Raw genomic sequence first — 23,910 nt, forward strand, 5'->3', positions numbered from 1 at the left:
TACAATTATATTCGAATCGAAAAACAAAGAGCACTCACACTTCAAAGAATTGACAGCGGAATGACATTTCAAAATGGCGGTCGGCTTTGTTTTAGTTCCAGATTTGTCTACTGAACAGAAAAGTTGGTGGCACTATACGTAGATAGTTAATATAATTTTTTTAGAAATAAATTGTAAGATTTTGTTGTGTTTACGATTGGTATAGTGTTTATTAATATGTTATTTTTGTAATATCGTCTGAAGGTTAAAAGGGTTTTTGAGTGTGCCGTCGCGATATAACACATTGTGTAATATCCCCCGACCAATATAGTCACGTTAGAAATACAGTAATAATGGAGGAGGAGAATAAGGGTTCATTTACGTCATATACACATTATAGGTATAAGAGAATAATATAGAATATGAGAGTACGATATTTTTTGTCTGTCAAGACCTATTTGAGCTTTTTTTTTTGTTGACGAGGGGAAACCTTCAAAAGGTACCCGACGACGTGGGAGCGACGTCGAGTTATGTGGGATTTTTACCGCACTAAAACCCCCCGTCCTCATCGCTTGCCCCTTTCTTCCAAGCGCGATGCCCCGATCGGGCTCTGCCCTGGGAAAGCAGTTTTCGCTCCTCCCAAATCATCTGGTGTTTACGACGGTATGCGACCACACATACCGCCGTCCTTCCCGGGGTCGCTGGCTGGGCGGTTTGAGCTCCCACTCTTGCCGTCCGCAACCTCGGAAGCCCCCTTTTAGTCGCCTCTTACGACAGGCAGAGAATACCGTAGCCCTATTCTGGTCCCGGAACTACAAGGACAAAAACCTGTTTGACCTATGATAGACTTAAGGAGAACCGTCTCTGTGAACACAAAATTCTTTTGGACTTCTTTTCTGCTGACATTTTTTTTAAAGATGAGTCTATATTCCTTACTTGTACCCTTTGCAACTCCATCTGATTTGTTAAATGCGGTATATAAAAAAAGGCTCATAATATTGATGCAATGCTAAACAAAAAACCGTTGAATGTTTAATATTCTTTAAACTGTTCTTATCTGATCAGGATGAAGTATCTTTTTGGGTAATCATTCATAAGACGTTTTAATATTTTCTAATAGGTAAAACACTTAATATATGTGAAGAATTCATGGATGTCTCCTTTTACACGGTTTTATAGATCACAATAGATGCTTACCTACAACTTATATTAAAAGAACGTACGCACGACTTTATTGTGGATTGAATATTACGTTGAACTATAATGAACTATAATGTTTTGTAATGAATAATTAACTGTAACTATTTTGTTATTTTATTACTCGTTGTTGTAAAATAAAGAATTTTTAAGTTGTTCATTATAATAACTACCCCGTGCACATTATTTGTTAGTAGTTATTTTTATAGTATTGGGTTGATTCGTACTATTTGTAGTTCATTGAAATGTCTTAACGTGCAAAAATCAGAGGATGCAACTTTATTTTTTGGTTGACAAGGGGCGTTAGTTTAAATAATCGTTTATGACGTCCTTGTGCTTTGTGCCGCGGCCGCCATCTTATAAAAAAAGGGTACAAATCCACTATATTTAACTATTTATAACGATTTTATTTGCTAAGTTAAAACTTAGCAGCTTACCAGAATATTCACCCTTACTTCACCAAAAATAATTTACCTACCTATAAGTAACTACTTGGTTAGTAACTTTCAAAGAGTATAGTAAGCTATATAGGACATAACTTTAATGGGTATTATTATACAGTGAAACCTGGTTAAGTGAGACATCAAGGGACCTGCAATGTCGTTTCACTTATAGAGGTATTCCACTTACCCAGTGTCTCAGATATACAGGTATAAATAAATATCTGTCTCATTTACAGAGGGTTCCATTAATAGAGGTGAGAATACAGGTTATTTCAGTTATACAGGTGCGATCATTAAATAAAATAACTTCTTCGCGTGTCTTCCCACTTTCATAAACGGATATTAACTTCAGTTTTTCACGTAATGATAACGATTGTAGCTTTCGTTTTGACATTTTTCAAATAAACATCTGTATGATAGTAAAGCGAAACTAAAACTGAAGCTCAAAATTTGTACTTACGTACTTGGAATTACGTGTGGAATTTGTGGGTAGAATAAGAATGAGTAAACAAACAATGTTATCTCAGTTACAGAGGTTTATGCATATAAAATTTACTCGCTGTCTCAGTTATAGAGGTAACTATGATGATAAATCGAAAGAACAAATCCCAGATATAGAGGTTTACCTCGTCCCACTAACAGAGGTAATTCAGTGCCAAAGTGTTGGGACCTCAGCATGAGTTCCAGTTATGGAGGTTTCTCACTTATCCAGGTCCCACTTAAGCAAGGTTCACTGTATTAGGACTTGTAAAGCCAAATATGATGCATAAAATGCCAAGATTCAAAAACTATTCGATATTAAATCGATTTCTATCTCCGGTTGCTTAGCGAATCGTGGCCAAAGTAAACATGGTTGTACGACCGGGTATTAAAGTTGGAGGTTCAGTTAGGTTGGTCATTGATAAAATTGAGCTGATAAGCGCTAGTCATTAAGCGTATATGTGAAGTTCTTTTAATTAAATAGTGTGCTATTTTCAACGGATTTTTATTCTTCGTAACACTCGTCAACTGAAATATATTGTGCCAGTTCCTTTATTACATCAATTAGCTGTCAACATTTCAACTAAACAGTAATGTCATTTTGTCATGTCATGTGAACTTCATTTAAATCAATAAATAATAAAAATTGCAAATCACAAAATTAATGAATTCATACTAAATAACCTGTTGCAAACAAAATTCGAGAAAATATCCAAACGTAACAACCTTTAAAGCTGAAGATAATCTTATGCGGTAACATAAATTGTATTCAAAATGGTTTGCGTTCCATGTTTCATCATCCCTGTTTTGCTGTTTCTGTGGCATAAATTTATTCAACCCTACGTTCTACGGTTTTGGAATCCCTGGGCGGTTAAGGATGCGGATGGAAACGTGAAGACTGAATTTCCGTTTAAGTGCGAAGGAGGCGTGTGTGCCTTTAGTAAGAAAAATAACAGTGTTCAAGACAAGGAAAACAAAGAGTCCGACGATTCTCCCAAAGAAGTGATACAACCCGACCGACTTAAAGCAGAATAGTTTATTTTTATTTTATAATTTAAAAGTATTTTATCATATATTTATTTAGTTTTTTTTTTGCGTCGTATGGATACAGATTTTATGTTTGACCTTTAGCGTTTATTATTTCCGCGTCGACACAAGGTTAGCAATTTCATGCTGGATTTGGTGGTTGTTATGCATTTATGAAAAATTAAAAGAAGTTATATTAATGTACAATGCCTTTTATTTTATAATTACACCATATACCTGTAATAGGTATTGTTTCTTTAGCATGATGCCTGTTTCATATGAAATTCTTATTGAACATGATTGAAAAATCTTTAAAATTTAAATGAATTTGCGTTGCAGTGTGTTTGCAACAAGTTTCGAGTGTTCTTGTACTACAAAGAACAGGTTTGAGGATTCAGTCAGACAAGAGTACAAAAAACTAGTTATTTTAAGTTTAGAAATAATAAATGTACATACACTTCGCAGTACTTTATAATTATCATCAAATCTGGCTCCTATATGTGCCAATTGATTTCAATTTATAACAATGATCAGGACTATTGAATAAAACACTACATTGGTATCTTAATTTTTATTAATTACTTAAACCTCATCACATGAATGGCCTGCAAGGATGAAGAAGTCATTATCTTAACTTACATATGGCTCACTGACAAAAACTTATTCTAATTAAAAAGCCAATTTAACAAAATGTAGGCAATATTGTACAAAACAAAAAAATATTAGTATTATATTTAAAGAAATTTTTAAAATTTCTAATTATTTTATGACAATGTCAAATGAAATTTCAATGTATGTATTTTATAACAGTGATTGAAACATGCCATGCCTAAGTACTTTTATTATGTAATTATTTTTGAATTTTTACAATATATCATTAACTGAATTACAAGGTCACACATATGATAACATAATTTTGATGAAACTGCCATTATGTACTAATATTTTTAGATGAAAAATTAATTTCCTTTTTGAAGATTTATTATTGTACAACTTACTTATAATAAAAATGACAAATGTGAAGTGGAATTTGTTTATTTCTATTTAATTTTCCATGTTGCTGGTGTGATAATTTTCGAGTGAAAAAGCAGTACTAATGTCCTCAAAGTCAAGTAAAAACATAAGGAACGGCTAATTATTATGCTTGAAACTTTTTGGGGTGCTTTCAAGTGTGTGAAGCCTATCCAAATTATACAACATTGATTTAATGAACAGTTCAAATATAGTAGGATCAAGTAGTACTATAATTATGTATATGCACCTAAAATAGACGAACATTTAGATTACACAGAAAAATATATCCTCATATAGTTATGTCATGTTACATTTAGTGACCCTTTCATGATAACAGAATTTTTCATGGCTAAGCTTATTTTTTATTACGAAGTAGAAGTATAAAAGGTGATAAGCCAAGAATAATCCTGCTAAGACAAAAGTGAATAGATGTTAACACATTTTTATTGTGCAAATGGAATATTTTGTATAGCGACATACTAGATCAATAAAATCCATGACAGTTAAATCTTATTTTAGCCTAACTTCACTGAACTTACATGTAGTAAAGCTAATATGAGCCACCGGTAATAAGTATAACAAAATATTTCAAACTGAAACAAATCAAACATAAATTTAGAGATGTCGGTCATTTATATAATTAGAAATGTTTATGATTTATTACACACAAAAAAATTACAGGTGGCTCACATTAGGGTAATATTTAAAATGCTGTATAGCATCCCTGCTCATTCAATAACATACATTTTATCCAAACAACGTCCATAACATACCAAACACTAAACATATAGGTTGCAATTTATTTTACATTCTTTAATTCCACTTCAAACACTAGTGTTGAGTTTGGAGGGATGACTGGGGGTGAACCTTTCGCTCCATACCTGTAAAAAGAAAAGTTAATAATGGATTTAGGATAGAATTTTTAAAGAAAAATACTTATTTAAAGTCCTTTTTATAATAATATTTTTTGTAATCCGAACAAATTAAGTACATAAGTTCCTATGTAAGTACAAAAGAAATTATACCGATAATGCAGTAAGTAACACTTTATTTTTTAAACAAGATGGCTCTGTTTATAATTTAAAAAAATACTACTATGGAACTTCCGTCGCCTGTTAAAAATACACTGACCTGTTCTCCCCAACGCGCCAAAACGTATACATTTAATAACAGAATTGATGTAAACATTTTATTTAAGATTTAAGCTTTCAAACGAAAAAAAAAGACAGGAACAACTTACGCCATCGCGGGCGGGCAGACGATTTTCCTCTTGCCGCCGACTTTCATTCCGGACACGCCTACATCCCATCCGGAGATAACTTCTTTGGCACCAAGACGGAACTTGAATCCTGGACCCTTCATGCAGTTGTCAAACATCTTGTTGTTTTGCTTCAGGCGACCTTCATAGTATACCTGTGAATAAAGATGCCCAATGAACATAAACATGGTCTATAGTTGCAGGAGAATTCAAGTTTATAAAACACCCAATTTCACAAAATTATCTACATAGTGTACAGTGTGGTCCAAGTCTTATAACTATTTCAAATTGAGATTTCCAAGTTCACACTTAGAGTGACACAATGACCAATAGTTGAGAAAATAAGTATAACACAGTATGAAGAAATGCATATTTGATTCACAGTAAAGGAATAAATAAAATCTACATACCATCACAGTTTTTCCTGGTTTCGCGAGTGGGCCAGATCCGATCTTAAGATCTTCAATGAACACACCACCTGTGAGAGACTTCTTTTCTTTCTTGTCACCGGCTGGCACCTCTTGAGCTTCCTTCTTACCTTCTTTCTTCTTATCTGCCTTCTGAGGCTGGGCTTCTGGTTTTTCCTTCTGTACAAACAAAATCTTAAGTCACTATGCTAAAGCATAAATAAGGCTGTTAGAACACCAGAGTAGCCTAACTACAAAAAACGATTTACAATATGGAGAAAAGTAAAAGTATATAGTCCACTCTGAAGATGTTACGAGGTGTAGTCATACAATTTACTATGGCGACGCGATTCTATATTCAGAGCGGACTAGCAGTTTTACGCGGACCATGCAATCCGCGCAACCATTTGACGACCCGCGTGGCGGAGAAGCCACCATACCGGTCTGACGCGCAAAGGGTCCCGGGTTCGATCCCCGGCCAGACAGATATCTAAATGATGAATTTAGATTCCTGGGTCTGGGTGTTTGTGTATTTGTCTATGTGTGTGACCATGGCACCCATGACACAGGGAATCCTAGTGTGGGGCTGCGAGTGTATAAAGCGTTTAATACAACATTTATAAATTACGAAAATACAGATAGGTCAAAAATCATTAAAATGCAGTTAAGCCACTCTGATTCTAGCAGCCTTATATAATGTTAAATTGTTGTAGTAAAAATACAGGATTCAAATATTTTCAAAATTAATTAATATTGCATATGAAAAAATAGTCAACATTGTATTCTCAGAGAGCAAAGTTGAGGCCTCCACCTAATGACTAACACCTAATACATTTAACTTCAACACTAATTTCAAACCAGAATTTGGCAGCACTTAACACTTCTCTTATAAGGCAGAAATTGGTACACAATAGATATCATCGCATTCAAAAAGCAATGCCATTTAACTAATAATCTATATTTATTATAATAATAAATTGCAAATTTCAAAACTGCTTAAATAAAAAAACAATGAGTAATGCAATGCTTGCTCGATCTTACATTATTTCTATATAGCTCAAGTTTATCAACCTCATAATATTTCTAGCTTACCTTAGCTTTCTCAACGCCATTCACTTGAGCTGGCTGCGCCTTTTTCTGTTGTTGTAGTTTTTTCTTGAGACGCTTCTTCTGTGATTTTGTCAACTTAGAGGTGTCAATCTCCTCCTTGCTGGTGTCGAGTGTGGTCTCCGCTTCTTCTTCATCATCGTCTGCTTCTTCTTCATCACCTTCCTCCTCCTCCTCCTCCTCCTCATCTTCATCATCATCATCATCTTCTTCATCACTGTTGTAAGAAGTTTTAAATTAATATGGCATTTTTTCTATATTTTTTATTGCATTATTCTAAGCAAAACCTGTTATAAATAATAAATAAATTTAATTTTTAGCTTCTAGTAGGCAGACATCGTCAAATTTCAAATTTGGTAGGCAAAATTCCTACATAATATTGTTAAGATCCACCCAAGACCCAATAAAATTCGAAGGGAACTTATGAGAAACAATTAGGAATTAATTTTTACAATTAGGATTGAATTTACATTTTTTAAACTACATCATAAAAAAGAGGTTTCTCAATCGACCATATATATGATTGTTTTTTATCGATTAATGATATTATTTGATTTTTTAAAATTGAAATTAGAGTTTTAACAAAATATTCACCTGTCATCTGTTTCACCAGATGTGTTGACCTTGAAAGAGTCATCATTGTCATCAGTATCCATATCCTCGCCATCTAGGAACTTCTGCAGCTGGTCTTTATCATCTTCATCATCATCAGAGTCTGAACTCTCCTCGGCCACTGGAGCCTTCTTTCCTTTTTTATCTGGCTGCATAGATAAATAAGATAAGGTTAGTCTTAGAAGGAATATAGAATAGATTCAATTGATTAACTTGTAAAAAAAAAAAGACTTGTGGTAACTGTACTTATGATAGGTTTTCTTATTTATTTAAGTCTAGCAGAATCAGACTAGAATTTTTCGCTACTCTAAAGACCATCAAAGCATGAGAAAGACATATGTGAACCCACATAAACAATCTACTAGAAAGAAAGAGATGCATAGAAAAGTCATGTCATTACAATTAATTCTTGAATAAGTGGCCCTAAGCACTCCTGGCCAGGGAGCGTTTTTAATTTTAGGAAAATTAATATGCTTATTAATGGAGTGCTGAATTTTTATTTCAAATTGACTTGCATTGCACATGAATTCACAAACATACTGCCAAAAGGTATAACAATCAATAGAAGTATAACGTTCCGAAGAAAATAATTATTTTTCAACACAACATTTAAACAATATTTGGTCAAAATATCATATTAACTGATTCTATATGTATTTGTTACAATTATTTATTCATTGCTAAATACATATATACATCATAGTTACAAGTAAAATGGTCAAATTAAAATATATCAATTTTACTATTACGGCACACATATGCAGATAAATTTTGACCATTTTGATAAAATTCAATCTAACATTGTGCATCTTTGACCTTCTATTTATTTATTTATTTATTTATTATTTATTCAATGGGCATCTATGGGCAGAATAGTTTTATATTTCAAAGAATTACATGAATTTTTACCTTAGCCTTTTTGGTGGCAGGTGCCTCAACATTGTTAGCCAGCTTCCTCTTATTCTTCTCAGGGACAGGTTTCTCCTCAATTTCTGCTTTTGCTTCTGCTTCTTCTTCCTCCTCCTCCTCCTCCTCAGAGAGCTCCTCCTCAAACTCGGGGTCCAGGTAACCCGTCAGGTGGACATTGCATTTGCCTGTGCATAAATTTTTATTATCTTATTAAATTACCTGCACTACAAAATCTAAAGATGTAAACAATTCTAAATACCAAACTGGTAATGTGAAACTAAAATAATAATTGTGCATAAGCAGTGAGTCCTTTGAATTAAAGCTAGAGGTTTAAATGCCACAAACACACTACTGATTTTTTTGGGCATCTTAGAAATAAATTATCCCTTATTAAATGGTAAAGGAAAACATTATGAGGTAATCTTCAAGCTCATAATTCCTAAAATATTATAGGTTTATAAAGTCTTGCTAATTTACGCCTGGCCATCATGAAGTCTAAAGCATTCATTCTAAGACCACTCCATATAGAATAAGGGATTTGTCAGAAGCTGATCACAGATGCATTGCCACACCTGAGCACTAAGACACACACATCCACTCCCATCAACCAAAACAAAAGAACTACTTTACATTACATTAAATATAATTATGGATATATGAAACATATCAAGGTTATTACCATTAGTCAAGAATGATATAGAGTCGCCAGTCTTGAAGTAGAGATCAAGTGGCACCTGTATGCATTTGGTCTTCTGTAGTGTGCATATGAGGAAGTTCTTCCCGTCAACCACGACCATGACCTGGCAGGACTCGTTGTCCCCCGTGGATATGTCCATAGCTGCTTGGGATATGTGGAACGGTTTTTCCACCACTTGGGTGTATCTTTTGTTTGGCTCCATGATAAGACCTGTGGTAGAAAATTTTTAATTGCTAAATGTTCAAAACTTTCATATTAAATGTTTGGAAAAGTGATGGAAATGTGCATTAATGTGTGTATACTGAAATGTATATATTTCAAGAAACACTGTGCCTGTGTCATTAAATGTGTGGATTCAGAATATAACATCAAGTACACAACCTCATCTATCAAGCTCTGCAATAGCTCAGCATATACGTCATGCACTGTTAGAAAATTTGACGACCTGCGTGATGGAGCGGTCACCATACCGGTCTGACGCACAAAGGGTCCCGGGTTCGATTCCCGGCCAGACAGATATCTGAATGATGAATTTAGATTTCTGTTTCTGGGTCTGGGTGTTTGTGTATTTGTCTATGTGTGTGTCCATGACACCCACGACAAAGGGAATCCTAGTGTGGGGCTGTGAGTGTAGAAAGCGTTTGTTGTTTGTTTGTTTATTGCTGATAATTTTTTTTGAAAATTGGAAATTGCAATTATTTTTTTTTCATTTTTTTCATGTAGAGAGATGCAACGCTTACATTATATTAAGATTACTTATAAGTAATCTTATATTATATATAATATTTTTAGTTTATTAAGACTATGTGCAATAAATCGCAAAAAATGAACATCAGCCAAAACTCTTACATGAGACCCCAAACAATTAATATGTAATATTTGGTTTTTGATCTCCAGGATGAAATTGATTAATCATCTAAAAATATATTGCACCATATTGTAGACTTAACATGTTCATATTTCGCTGTTTAGTAAAATTTCCTTATACATTTTTTTTTTAGTTCACATTATAGTAAAAGTTAGTTGTTTTTCATTTGCAATTCATTTTCATTATTAAAAAAAACTTTAGCTTTTATAAAATTGTATTGTGATATGTAACCTCATTTTTCAACAAAATGTCACTTTGGTTTTAAGTGCCGATACTTTTTTAGAGGATTAATTTGTTAGATCTTCTGAACTCTGCATAATTTTTTAAAACCAAAATTTTGAAATTGTACCAACATGGCGTCACTTGTATCATATTCAATACGTGCCCATCTTTGCATTAAGACAAATTAATGAGTCGTAGAGTGGCAATGAAAACAAAAGTATATTTATCATAAGTGATATTTTTAACCTTTGCAAGAGAACCCATGGGTCGATGTTAGACAATAGATGGGAACCACGATTTTGACATTAATGAAATGTAACGATAAATCAGAATTACTAATAATATCCCTTAGATAAAGAAACAGAAATCCTAATGATAAAACGTAATTAAATACTAAACTAAATTCATGATAATATGTTAAAAAATGTGCTACAGATGAAAACACGTGGTGGTTTGCCGGTTTCAAGACTCACCCCAAAACATCCTGCCGGCTATTTTGATAGCTGTTTACACAAATTACAAATGGAAAATCTGCGAATTAAATTCGCAGACCTTTAATTTAACTATTGGTTGGCACAGAATAATACAGTCGACCTCGCGAATACGCCGGGAAATATATTTTACACAAGGCGCCAAATGAACCTATCGCCGATCCGCAAACGACCGATTTGATTTGCAACCAAAGAGAATGAATTGATTATTTATGCTTTTTCTTTTGCCAGTTTGTCTATGCCCTTGTCTCTGTGCTACCAGAATCGTCAGTTGTTTTATTATTTTAGTTTATTAATCAAACATAGTTGTAAGCATGAGTTACTATACTCTTTGGTTGTAAGTATGGGATAATAAATAATTTAAAAAAATACTTTAAAGAAAATTCTATAAAACCCTTGTACTACGCTTACGAAACTTATTGTATATTATTTGTATTGACCCAAATATTATTAATATCACTGATCATATTTATTATTTAAAAAGTACATTTATTTTTAGGAATCTACAAAATTTAACACCACCATATACCATAAACTAAAGAGTAAATGTAAATGTATACAATCTTGTTTTGTCTGTGTTACTCATCGCTGTCATTTTCTTTTCTGTTACCTGTCAAGTGAGAGCTGCAGTGTTTTCACAATGGTAATTTGTTATTTTCGATAAATCTAAGGAAATCATGTTAATCATGCGTAAATTTTATGAACATATTTGTCTTCGGAAATTATCTGTTTATTTAGATGTACGTAAAACATTTAATTTACCACTTAACCTTTATTTTTCCAGGGTCGTGTTAGGACTAAGACCGTCAAAAAAGCGGCTAAGATTATTATTGAAAAGTACTACACAAGATTAACTTTGGATTTTGACACCAATAAGAGAATATGCGAAGAAATAGCAATCATTCCTACGAAGCCCCTTCGTAATAAAATTGCAGGGTAAGTGTCAGTTACTACTTGTGGTTGAGTTGTTAGTTACGTTCTCTTATAGGATTTTGTCATTGTGTTATTAATTTTATTATGATATATTCCGTTTTGTTGCTTGCATATGAAACCATAATCTTAATAAGTTTCGTTTATTAAAGGAAACACATTTTGTTGTGATAAATAAATAAACATCATGTGTATGGTCAAACATATTTTTATTATAATTTATAAGCTGATAAGCTGACAACTAATTATCTGATGCTAAGTTCTCACTACAGTTATTATATTTATTGAGGTCACCTTAATCTCAGTTATACCATTTCTCCTCAAGATGTCTGAACATTGTACATTATACAGTTCTGATGTCAGAAATCTTATCTTAGTGGATTTTGTATATGCAGAAAAAGTAGAAATCATACTGTCCTGCCTGGACAGTATCAGTCTCCAAATATACTAGCAGATGAGAAATATAGGCCACTCAATTACTGTATTTTCTATCTATTTATTTTGATTGTTTTCATATATCACTCAAATTAATGTGTCACTAAAGCTTCATTATTTAAATTTAAACAATTAATTAAAAAGTAACTTAGAAATCATTCTCTTCAAGCAAGCCACATTTGGTTTAGTAGGTGGCACAATTACTTGTCTGCTAGTATGTGTCTTAACTTTAATTCACAAATGTATTTCTTGGACTATTGTTTAATTTAACTATATTTGATGTTTAATGATTTTTTGCCAAATTTGATTTTTTTTATGTAATTTTAATTTATTACCAATTCATATTTAATTTAATTATCAATGTACAAAATTAGTAATATAACTAATTTTGTTTCACAACACTAACATATTAGGTTAGCCTGTATTGTCAGATGTAAGTTTGATTAAATAAATAAATAAATAAAAATACAAATCACAAACTTGTAATGTCTAGTATTCATTGATTTATCGATTCCAGATTTGCCACACATCTCATGAGGCGTCTCAGACATTCCCAAGTGCGTGGTATCTCCATAAAGCTGCAGGAAGAGGAGCGTGAGAGACGAGACAACTATGTGCCGGAAGTCTCCGCCCTGGAGCATGACATCATCGAAGTTGACCCCGACACTAAGGACATGTTGAAGATGCTGGACTTCAATAACATCAATGGTCTCCAACTCACTCAACCGGCCACCCAGGGCGGTTATGGAGGCAGGCGTAATTAAGGATAATAAACACTAATTATCAAACTTTGTTTTATTTACAATATAATAACACTTCCAACTTCTAAAACTGTTATGATAATCAATGACTATGACGTAGGAGGTCATCGACTACGTATGTTCTGTAAGTAACAGGTTTTAGTCCTTTTTATGATTTGGTGTCTGTCTAAACAATAAAATTACTTTTATTTAGTAAAATTAGTTTAACATATAGATTTATAAAAAGTAAATCAAATTTTTAGGGCATTGCTGAATTCATTCTAGTGTTTTTTGTAAAGAAGTATAAAGAGCTTAAGTCAATTCTGTTGCCTGTTGAAAGTGTTAAAATGAATATTGTTCTATTGTGGATAGGTATCTAAGAATAATCCATGTGTCATGAGTAAATGTTCAGTCCATAGTAATCTGTATTGGTCAATTGTGGTGGCCTATAGCCTCTTACTCTAATGATTCTGAAAGGAGATAAGTGTATATCCTAATGATTGTTTAAATGTAATTGCTCTTAGCTTTAGTAATTTCGTAAAACTATATGGCGACGTGGCGAATCTGAGTAAAGCCATAAATAAGGTAATTGTGAAGTAGGAAATGCATTCGTAGTCAGCTTATTCATTAAAATTAGAATCAGGTTTCCCTGTTACGTACACAATATAATGTACCTACTTGAAATGAATATTATTTTTAAATATGGTTAAATATATTTTTTGAATACATTTTCGTGTTTTCTTAACTCCCAAAATGCCAAAACTTATGCACTGGCAACATTAATGAACTTTGTGCCAAGTGCGAATGAATGGATGCGGGATTCTGTGATCGTAAACTGACAATAATATTTTCTGAAGAATCATACTATTTGTGATTACATATTACATTATTACATATTTTTATACTTATTTTATAATATTCAAATTAAAATGCAAGTGATTGAAGGGGCGTAGCATTACACAAGATATCTGTTCGAAACGAATTAATCTAGCATTGTTGCGTGTATCCGAACGTTCGAATTGTTATGTTTGCTTCATGTTTGCTTGCTCGTTCGCTCACCTACCTATTCAAACTTTCAAAGTGTGAAATAGATAAGTCGCTTTCGATTCGTTCATATTCGGGAGTTCAAGTACTTTGTATTGTAATAGCGCTGCTGTAAATCTTGTTTGATTTCTATGAATTAAAAAGCTGCTCTCATATAGTAAAATATAGATTATAATTATTATGAATAATGGAATGTACGCATTTGTTAGATAACATCAAGGCGGACAGGGATATCATAGTTGAGGACACCACGATCACAAAGAACTTCAACTGTTCAGGTAATAAAATGGATTTGTTTTACATATTTGTGTTGAATTTACACTCGTGGCTTGGGTTCGTGCGGGAAGATGCGAAACGCATTTTTAATGGGAGGTTAGTTTGAAAAATCAATACAGCGGACTTAAAATAATCAGCTGTTCAAGAGGTGCGAGAGGGGGGGTGCGGCATGGATGACCGTGACTGACGTCTTCCGATGCGTTATATTAATTTCAATCACATGTAATTTAGATTGTACGTATAATTAAACAATGTCGCGATGAGAACTCGCGGGGCAAAAATCGATGGCAGGCGAGCCACGGCAACTGACGCCAAATATAATGATCGCGTCGACATCGACGCCACGGATACTCATTACGGAAAACGGAATAACATGACTCACTTACCAAAACATTTACATTATTGTTGGTTTAGATTTGATTTTGCGTAGTTAGGTTAATCTCTGACATCAGCGGCGTATCGAAAATTACCGTATACGATCCAGATAAGCTCGGACTTATTCACGCAGTTACTTCCATATAATGTTATTTTCCTTTCCAATTAACATTTTGTGCATCTTTAACATTTTTTAATTAAAGTACAAAAACCCTATGTAATGTTTATAAAAGTATTAAATTAAATTACAATTAATTGCTATATTACATTATAAAATGTACTTAATAGGTATGATTTTAATCCTTACTGGATCAAAATACCTGTAGCAAATTAGCAATCCACTTCTAATACATGTTTGGAGATATCAATTTTTTGCTCTGAAAATATAATAAAACCATTATTTTCCTAACTCTACTTATAGCTTTCATTTATACACAGTAATGCTTGACTCCTATATATTAACTAGGAACACAAGACAGCACATACTAATTTAAAACGATGCTGATTAATGATTATATAGTACAAAATTAAATTAAACCTTACTATAATTTTGCAGGAATGTATGTTTGATTTGTGTATAATTTAGCACAACAATTAGGTATTTAAATGTAGCCAATTCATTAAAACAACTGTATAATAAAATCCTCACAGCATGACTTTAAAAAAGGAATGTCAGTGAGCAAGATATTAAGATTAAATATAACATAGGTATTGGAAAATTTAGCTACAGATATGGGTGGTTTTATTTCAGTATAGGTTTATAATGATAACTTATGTTTTGGTCAATTCAAAGTTGCTTATAGAATTGCCATATTATTTTTAATACTCATGTTAACTTACTATTATTATATGCTTTACATGCTTACTTTTTTGAAGTGGGGCCTGTAACAGCAACTATCTGTGCTATTTTCCCCTGTTTTATACGTTTTCCTTCATAATTACAGCAGTACTCTTGTCTTGTACTACATGTTAGGCAATCTACTTTCTAGTATAGCTAACGTTGAACAAAAATGTTTGTCAATTTTTTTCCGTCACACAAAGTTTTCATTGCAATGCATATTATACCAAATTATTTACATTTCTTTCATGAGAACTTCAGTATTTTCAAAATTACCTCTATTACTTTTAAGTACAATTTACAAATAAATGTGTTATTATTATCTGTCGCTATATTTGTTTAACATAAATTAATTAATTTTCTCAGAATGTGCAGTAAGGGAACAGAATTGGCTGTGTTTGCAATGTGGGGCTGTTGGCTGTGGTCGGTACATGAACGGCCATGCCAAGCAGCATGCCGAAACATATGACCATCAGCTGTGCATGAGTTGTGATGTGTACTCCGTTTACTGGTAAGATCATATTATATTATGACTGATTATATTGTATGAAAGTAAAAATGAGTGAATGTATCAATGTGTAAACATGCAAGAAGTGAAGCTATTACAAAACAAAAATGTATTACAAAATTATTCATCCATATCATATTATGTATTGTATCACATCATATCAATAAAATGTATAATAATTAAATATTATTATCGTAACCTATTGCCCCAGCGTAGTAGCATCCGTTACAAAAATCGATATGATACTCAAAACATTTTTTCCTCTAATGAAATACTTGGTGAGGTTCCATTTCAAATAAAAAAAATTTTAACAACACTTCATTGCAAATTGCAAAAGATTAAATCATAAAAATATATTTACGAATTCAAAGAGTAAAGACAAACACAGTTATAACTGCTTTTCATGTGTATAAATTTTAACAGAATTTAATTTTCTTTTGCAGTTACAAATGTGACGACTATGTGTCAAATGACGTGGAAGACGAAACAATAGGTAAAATAAGACAAAGTATTAAGCAAATACGTGAACATGACAACAACGGTGATGTGACCAACACAGAAGCAAGCGATGATCTCAGTAAAGACCCAGACGGTGATGGGAGTGAAGGGCGTAACAGCCCTATGTCAAGTACATCCTTACAAAATGACAAGCGCGCGTCGTCACCAGAGCTAGTGACTCCAGAGAATGGTGACGATATAGGGGAAGCGGATATACCATGTAGCTCTTTTAGCGACTTACCTAATGCATTTACGGATATGTCTGAGTCAAGTGAAACTAAATCAACTAAAAAGGTGAGGAAATGTTTTAATATACTTCTATCTATATAATAACTGAAGTTGATAGAACTCTCTGTTGTTCGACTCTGGCAGCACACCTACACCCACAGCCACACCTATTTCTGCCTAATAACAGCAGTGTGAAATGCTGCTGTGTTCTGGTTTGAAGGGTGTGGAAAGGGAGACATACTTATCTAAGCTTCCAGCATAGTCCTTAGGGGTAGCGTTGCATTTGTGGGCTGACTCAGGTAGGAATTCTAATCTTACCTGGGGTGGATTACAGATGTACATGGGCAGAAGGCACTTACCATGAGGTGGACTACATGCTCGTTGTCTTCTCTTCTATTATAATAGGTACATAATTTAAAAAAAGTTGGTTTGGGATAGCATTAAGCTTTTTTTTATTTCATCATGTATTTAATTCAAATAGAAGATGAGTTTTACTTTAAGTTAATCACAAAGTCCCTCATACCGAATTAAAGGTAATAGTGCTTGATACTTCGGTCGTAGGTGCCACTGGAATATAACACTGAACATTGTCCTACCACTTGTACAATAATATATTAATTCCAGTCACTTGATGAACCTGTACGCAATCTACGGCTTCGCTCTCGGAAACGATCTCATTCTGAAGACAGCAGTTCAACAGAGAATGCACCTCAACCATCAAAAAGTAAAGAGAAGAAAGTGTCTCCTTGTAACGGAAAGAGCCAACGGGACAAGAAGATTGTAGGCTTAAAGAATTTAGGTAACACATGCTTCATGAATGCAGTGTTGCAAAGTTTAAATAATATACAGGAGTTCAGCTGTTACTTCAGTCAGCTGCCCTCGTTGGAGATGAAGACTAACGGACGGAAGGTTTACCACTCTCGAAGTTACACACGGCAAGAAGTACATGATGTTGTTATGGCAGAGGAACTTAGAAAGGTAAGAGAATGATAAGCTAACATTAAGATAAAACATTCCTAAATCATCTATGCCTAGTCTTATACTTGTAGTCTAGTCTTCCTTTAATGCAGTATTGTTTTAAAATATTAAGTAACTTACAGCTTGTTACCATCTTGTATCAATCATTCATTATATTTATCATAAGGAGCTATGGCATAACATTACATATTCAAGATTCCTAATCTTGAATTTGAAATGTTGCAATACATGTTACGCATGTTGCATTAGTGCTACGTAATTTTCCTTTTACATTAAGTTTTACTTGTTTGATTTTCAGGTATTAATAAACCTGAACACTGGTGGGTGTGGCTCAAAAGGTGCAATTTCGCCAGAGTGCCTCTTTCTGGTGATATGGAAAGTGGTACCGAGATTTCGAGGGTACCAGCAACAGGACGCGCATGAATTTTTGCGTTATATGTTGGACAGGTAAAAAAAATTGATCTGTTAATTATTAGAAATTGGGTCATGTGAGATTCTTATTGTATCAGGAAAATTTAGAGATCTCAGAGGGATGCCATTGTTGTAACTTTGTTTATGACCCCTGGGTTATTTAACAAACACAAATATAGCACTATCACATCACTTAATCATATCACATCACATAAGGCAACATAATTCTTTGATTAAGGTCATAATTTTTTTTGTAGATTACACACAGAACTTCAGCAGCTACTACCACCGGAGCGCGCGGAGAGTAGCTTCGTCCCCCGCGCCCCTTCAGCATCTATCGTCACAGCTGTCTTTGGGGGAACCTTGCAAAGTGAGGTAGGTATTTTACATAATAGTATTATAGTAGTGAAGTTAGTGATACTTACTATTTATTTGATTGATCACCCATTTCTACGGTAGGCAGATGTTGATTACCTTACTGTTGGTTACATATTATCTTCTTTATATAATTGCGGAAAACGTTTGTCTAGCGGAACATAGACGAAATAACTGAATAGGCTCCTAATACCCATGGTGTTTAGGTGCGGTGCTTGGCGTGCGGTGCTCAGTCGCGCAAGCTGGACCCGTTCCTGGACCTGTCGCTGGAGCTGCCCGGCGCGCGGCCCGACGAGCCCGTCGCGCTGCACGACTGCCTCGCCAGCTTCGTGCAGGTACCGCCCTCTGCCCGTGCAGCCCCACACTCGCCGCTGCCCTGCCCCGCACTGTCGCTGGAGCTGCCACTCTTATGTATACATCTCAGGGCTGTGTCTAGTAACAACTTTACAATTAAATCAATAAATGAAGGGATTCGATATCGAAGTTTGGTACTCCATTGGTGATTTCTAGTCTCGAAGGCTCCTTCTTCACCTGGGCAGTTAACACAGGTAGTCTCTAAACATCAGGTTTACTAACTGGTTTGTAAAACCCATCTATGCCTGAAAATACTATCTAGTGTATGGGGAACTACTAATCATGATGTTAATGTTGCAGGTCGAAGAGCTAGCGGATACAGAACGTTACTTCTGTAGCAGTTGTAAATGTAAACAGAAGTCCACTAAGCAGTTTTGGATACGGAGATTACCCAACGTTCTATGTTTACACCTCAAGAGATTTCGATGGCATAATTATTTCAGGTAATGTGATAAGATAGGTCTTTTAAATCACAGTATAGTTCTGTCGTATGTTGTGTGCACTATAGTAGTCTTAGTAGTAGTAAATTAAGAGACTAAAGAAGGAGAGTGAATGAGTGAAGGGAAAAAGGGGGAGGGGGGAGGACTAACAGAGAATAAGATTAATAAAGGCTTGTAAAAACACGGACATATGTAAATGGAAAAAATATATGAGAAGTTGATAAGTAAGGGAAGGAGAAGGGCGTGAAGGAGGTAAGAGAGGCCAGAAGAGAAAGATAGAAGGTTTATTTTTGTGTGTTATTATTTTTTCGAAATATTAATTTTGTATTTGTCCACGAATTTTACACAGAACCAAAGTGGACACGAACATATCGTTCCCGCTGAGCGCGCTGGACATGTCGCGCTTCGTGCTGTCCAACGTGCCGGACACGCGGCGCTCCGGCCTCGGGAACAACCTGTACGACCTGGCCGCCGTCATCGTGCACCACGGCTCTGGGTGAGTGCAACACGTGGCCCACAGTGCACACGGACATGTCGTTCCCGCTGAGCGCGCTGGACATGTCGCGCTTCGTGCTGTCCAACGTGCCGGACACGCGGCGCTCCGGCCTCGGGAACAACCTGTACGACCTGGCCGCCGTCATCGTGCACCACGGCTCTGGGTGAGTGCAACACGTGGCCCACAGTGCACACGGACATGTCGTTCCCGCTGAGCGCGCTGGACATGTCGCGCTTCGTGCTGTCCAACGTGCCGGACACGCGGCGCTCCGGCCTCGGGAACAACCTGTACGACCTGGCCGCCGTCATCGTGCACCACGGCTCTGGGTGAGTGCAACACGTGGCCCACAGTGCACACGGACATGTCGTTCCCGCTGAGCGCGCTGGACATGTCGCGCTTCGTGCTGTCCAACGTGCCGGACACGCGGCGCTCCGGCCTCGGGAACAACCTGTACGACCTGGCCGCCGTCATCGTGCACCACGGCTCTGGGTGAGTGCAACACGTGGCCCACAGTGCACACGGACATGTCGTTCCCGCTGAGCGCGCTGGACATGTCGCGCTTCGTGCTGTCCAACGTGCCGGACACGCGGCGCTCCGGCCTCGGGAACAACCTGTACGACCTGGCCGCCGTCATCGTGCACCACGGCTCTGGGTGAGTGCAACACGTGGCCCACAGTGCACACGGACATGTCGTTCCCGCTGAGCGCGCTGGACATGTCGCGCTCCGTCCTGTCATAATTCTTACTGTGGATTGATTCATGATGACATGTCGATGTTGCGAGTTCAGTCACGTTATTTTATTAACCTAAAATACTACTGCTGATCTTAGGTTGTTGTTTACTTGGTTAACACTAAATATAAGAACACGTTATCGTTCTTTAATTATGCATTATATAATGCATTATCATTTCGAGAGGCATTTAAGAAGTACTAGACTAATTGACATCTTACTATGAACTCATATTATATCCAATAAGTTATCTAAAAATTTTTTACTTGCAGTGCGGGCTCGGGCCACTACACGGCGTTCGCGATCAACGAGGACCAGTGGTTCCACTTCAACGACCAGACGGTGCGGCCCGCTGACGTCAGCGCCGTCGCGTCCTGCAAGCCCTACATCTTGTTCTACATCCGCCGCGAGCCCGCGCTACCCGCGGGGTCGTGACCGCCACCCGCCGCCACCGACATCGCGGACATCGACATCGCGGATATGAACATCGCGGAGACCAACGCCGCAGACATCAACATGGTTGACACTGACATCGAGATGGCTGACCCTGAAATCATTGTCGATGACTGCGTCTCAAACATTTATGACTCCACTCCATTCCCCGACACTAAAACGCTAAACCCTTCCCACTCCAATATCAATACCAACGAAAACCATTCGAACATTTATCCCATTCCACGTGCACCACTCATTCGCTACTCACGACTTAAGCAATGTGCGAAGACGATCCTCGATGTCATCGAGCCTTACCTGCCAGGAACAATTCGAGTCTTAATATACGGCTGTCGACTTTGGCACGCGTACTATGAACGAATGTCTCGCGGACTCACCCCGCGCTCCCCGAGAGCAGAGGTACCCCCGGACGAATTATGACGTTAATGGCTACTAGCAAAATTATTGGCTTCACCGGCTGTCAAATATGAAGTAAGTTATTTAAATAGAATTAATTAATCTCAGCTAATTCTTAAATTCATCATAAATAGTATTCGTGAGCGCCAAGACGATCGTTGTGATTGACCACGGTGAGTAATTGACATTGTCTGAACTAGCTTTGAGCTTTGGATATGCTTGGGTAAAACGATTATCACTTACCTATTAGTGAAATTGTTTTACTAATGCTTTATAGCCTTTTTCTTGTCACGCGGGTTTTCTGTGCAGTCGAAACCGCTGCAGAGTGCTTCTCCTGTGTACGTGTCGCTTACGTGACAGGAAAGTGTATGTGACTGATAGGATGCGACACATGCGGACCAGATCCGCGGGCCCGCTTGATAGGAGAGAGCCTCTAATCCAAACAGCATACAACAAGATAACAAGCATTAACTACCAAATGAACAACGATCTGGTCATGAGTAGCAATCGTTTCGGAATAGCTTTAATTAAGTGTTTTTAAGATATTCAAATCTACTGAGGACGTATCCCAGATGCCCTGTTATTAATTCGTTGAATTTGAATTTATGGTACAAATATAACGTATAAACGTAGATTTTAAATATTGTGCGAACATTTCAACAGTTGCCTTAAATTTACTGGAATTTATTAAGTGTATAATGTTGGTTAGAATTGTTTGTTTGAAACGATTCACGGTAGCTCTGCCTGTCGATGAAGCGAACGTTAGATAATGGAGTTTGCATTTACATTTTATCCAACTCATTTATCAATGATTTCAGCTGAATGTATGAATTTTTGATGTACATATTTGAAGAATGTTCTGTAAAACAGCCAATGTGAGTTTTGTATCCGTTGGTATAGGGGTCATTTATATTGCATCACTATTAATTTGTGACTAAAACACTTGTTGTAAAATTAAGCAGTTATATATTATTACCTAACTAAAAGAAACTATTTACTTTATGATACATAATTATGTATCATAAAGTAAATAGTTTAAAAAGATTTCTAATCATATTTAAACTAATCAAATGTAAGTGTGATGTCACAGTAGGTAGGGGAATATACAAATGGCAACTTGTGACAAAAACGGGATTAGGTTAAAAAAACTCTTTAGTGTGACGTTGGATGGCCCCTTATAGCAATGTTAGTGAATTCATATAATTAATACGTTGTTACATAGTAATCTAGTATTCATTCATCTTTATATATAATGCATGGTACCCAGTGTATAAGATAAACGAATTTCTTTATCGTTTAAGTTTTAAGTGGACTGTATCTTTTTTAAACTCACTTATGAATTCATGTGAACACGTTTCCATTTCCCGACTTAGTTTAGGCCTTTTCTTGTCACGCGGGTTTATGTTTACATACTTGTCTCACCCGGATGTGTGAATTAACTCGCTGCTTTTTCTGCTAACACATGCGTGGGAAATGTATCTATGAAACGATAGGATAGGAGTACTACACATGCAGGCTAGATCCGCAAAACCCGCGTGATAAGAAAGAGTCAAATATCAAATTATTTGCAGGTAAACGTTCATTGTTCGTGAAGCAATTTAGATTATATTTGAGCTGGTCTCAGTAGTTTTTGTGCGAATGGAAATGGAATTTAATTTTATTTTTTTACAATTTTTTTGATAATGTAATTGTAATGTTTATTAAGCGTTACAGTTGGGCATACTTAAACGAAGTTGATGACCCTTTGGTTTCAGATTGTAAATATAGTTTTCGTCAATAAATCATTTACAATTCCGCCGATTTTCAGTGAATAACATTATATGCTCTATCGGTTATAAAGATGGCGCCGGTTGTCGGTACCGATCAATGTTTACTGTCACAGTGTTCTTAGCAACTCGCAAATAAGAATATAATTAATTTGCACGAACTATATCGAGTATATTGGTATATCGAGTTCGAGTATATCGAGTTGTGAGATTGACAATAGAAATAATATTCTTTGTCAAGTAGCGTTTATCACCTATAATAATACTCATTAAATTGAATACGCAGTCCTTGACAAATCAATGTTATATGGATTGAGTTCAAGTAAATAGAAATGTACGGAAAAAACCTATTTCAAATTAAACGAATTTTATTTAATGAAAATATGACACCGCAAATGTTAAAAGAAATTGAGATTAAAGTTTATAAAAGTAAAAATATTTCCCTTCAATCATGAACGCTTTTTGTCCCTCAGAGCGGTTTTTGTTTCAAATTCACAAATGCCCACTAGGGTTCCCAATGTAGAAACCCTAAAAATAGAATATTGCATAACATTTATAAGTGATTTATAATTTAGAATCGGTTCAGAAATATTAAAATGAACATGGAATTATTAAAATAAACATGATTTGAAAAGTGTTTCTTCCATTACATTCTATTACATTTACAAATGATTCTGAAATAATATTGTATTGTTTTATTTCAACCTCAGGGCCTCTTGTGTAACATGTGATATGGTATTGCATTCTTCACTGAGGTACAAAGAAAGTAAACATGCCATTCGATGCATTTTAGAATTCTTAGGTTAAGTTATATCGACGTTTTTAGTTTCGATGAAATCAACGGATCAGGAGACTCATGAGATTTACATTCCTGTGAACATTTACTATCGTCGGGGTTAGCGTATTGTATAACGCGATGAAATTCATTT

General features: G+C 35.5%; 4 protein-coding genes across 5 annotated transcripts; 3 read left to right on the forward strand and 1 right to left on the reverse strand.

Annotated features, from left to right (window-relative positions):
* The first annotated feature begins 2,662 nt into the window (after window positions 1-2,662).
* LOC140749175 (UPF0729 protein AAEL015238) lies at window positions 2,663-3,332 on the forward strand. Its single transcript, XM_073082220.1, has one exon. The coding sequence runs from the start codon at window positions 2,874-2,876 to the stop codon at window positions 3,132-3,134; it is 261 nt and encodes an 86-aa protein (XP_072938321.1). The 5' UTR covers window positions 2,663-2,873; the 3' UTR covers window positions 3,135-3,332.
* Window positions 3,333-4,938: 1,606 nt separating this feature from the next.
* Fkbp45 (45 kDa immunophilin FKBP45) lies at window positions 4,939-8,940 on the reverse strand. The gene is made up of 7 exons (XM_073082287.1): window positions 8,910-8,940; window positions 8,433-8,617; window positions 7,535-7,672; window positions 6,897-7,091; window positions 5,808-5,984; window positions 5,380-5,552; window positions 4,939-5,020 (listed from the first exon to the last, which is right to left on the reverse strand). Exons 1-7 carry the CDS (start codon window positions 8,938-8,940, stop codon window positions 4,939-4,941), a joined length of 981 nt encoding a protein of 326 aa, XP_072938388.1.
* Window positions 8,941-9,182: 242 nt separating this feature from the next.
* Window positions 9,183-12,863, forward strand: RpS17 (ribosomal protein S17). 2 transcript variants are annotated; one of them, XM_073082219.1, is made up of 4 exons: window positions 9,183-9,344; window positions 10,799-10,807; window positions 11,495-11,646; window positions 12,593-12,863. In XM_073082219.1, the coding sequence occupies exons 1-4, from the start codon at window positions 9,198-9,200 to the stop codon at window positions 12,837-12,839; spliced, it is 555 nt and encodes a 184-aa protein (XP_072938320.1). In that variant the 5' UTR covers window positions 9,183-9,197; the 3' UTR covers window positions 12,840-12,863. The 2 variants fall into 2 exon arrangements, with proteins under 2 accessions (XP_072938320.1, XP_072938319.1); XM_073082218.1 differs by lacking the exons at window positions 9,183-9,344; window positions 10,799-10,807 and adding an exon at window positions 11,229-11,353.
* Window positions 12,864-13,845: 982 nt separating this feature from the next.
* LOC140748966 (ubiquitin carboxyl-terminal hydrolase 3) lies at window positions 13,846-22,196 on the forward strand. Its single transcript, XM_073081940.1, has 10 exons — window positions 13,846-14,137; window positions 15,715-15,859; window positions 16,300-16,648; window positions 17,207-17,560; window positions 17,859-18,007; window positions 18,229-18,346; window positions 18,553-18,681; window positions 19,001-19,143; window positions 19,490-19,636; window positions 20,639-22,196. Exons 1-10 carry the CDS (start codon window positions 14,047-14,049, stop codon window positions 20,799-20,801), a joined length of 1,788 nt encoding a protein of 595 aa, XP_072938041.1. The 5' UTR covers window positions 13,846-14,046; the 3' UTR covers window positions 20,802-22,196.
* The last annotated feature ends 1,714 nt before the right edge of the window (window positions 22,197-23,910 follow it).

The sequence above is a fragment of the Epargyreus clarus genome, unplaced genomic scaffold (assembly GCF_041222505.1).
Source record: "Epargyreus clarus isolate Ecla_fem2 unplaced genomic scaffold, WU_Ecla_fem_2.2 ptg000017l, whole genome shotgun sequence".
Taxonomy (NCBI): domain Eukaryota; kingdom Metazoa; phylum Arthropoda; class Insecta; order Lepidoptera; family Hesperiidae; genus Epargyreus; species Epargyreus clarus.

Coding starts and splice junctions, on each gene's coding strand:
- Fkbp45 (XM_073082287.1), bottom strand. CDS start 8,940: ATGAATGCTTTAGACTTCATGATGGCCAGGC. Junction 8,618..8,909: donor AGACTTCATGATGGCCAGGC/GTAAATTAGCAA, acceptor ATTTATGCACAG/GCAAATGCAATGTCCACCTG. Junction 7,092..7,534: donor ACAATGATGACTCTTTCAAG/GTCAACACATCT, acceptor GAAGATGAGGAG/GAGGAGGAGGAGGAGGAAGG.
- LOC140748966 (XM_073081940.1), top strand. CDS start 14,047: ATGGAATGTACGCATTTGTTAGATAACATCAAGGCGGACAGGGATATC. Junction 14,138..15,714: donor AAAGAACTTCAACTGTTCAG/GTAATAAAATGG, acceptor TAATTTTCTCAG/AATGTGCAGTAAGGGAACAG. Junction 17,561..17,858: donor TGGCAGAGGAACTTAGAAAG/GTAAGAGAATGA, acceptor TTTGATTTTCAG/GTATTAATAAACCTGAACAC.
- RpS17 (XM_073082219.1), top strand. CDS start 9,198: ATGAGGAAGTTCTTCCCGTCAACCACGACCATGACCTGGCAGGACTCG. Junction 11,647..12,592: donor CTTCGTAATAAAATTGCAGG/GTAAGTGTCAGT, acceptor TATCGATTCCAG/ATTTGCCACACATCTCATGA.
- LOC140749175 (XM_073082220.1), top strand. CDS start 2,874: ATGGTTTGCGTTCCATGTTTCATCATCCCTGTTTTGCTGTTTCTGTGG.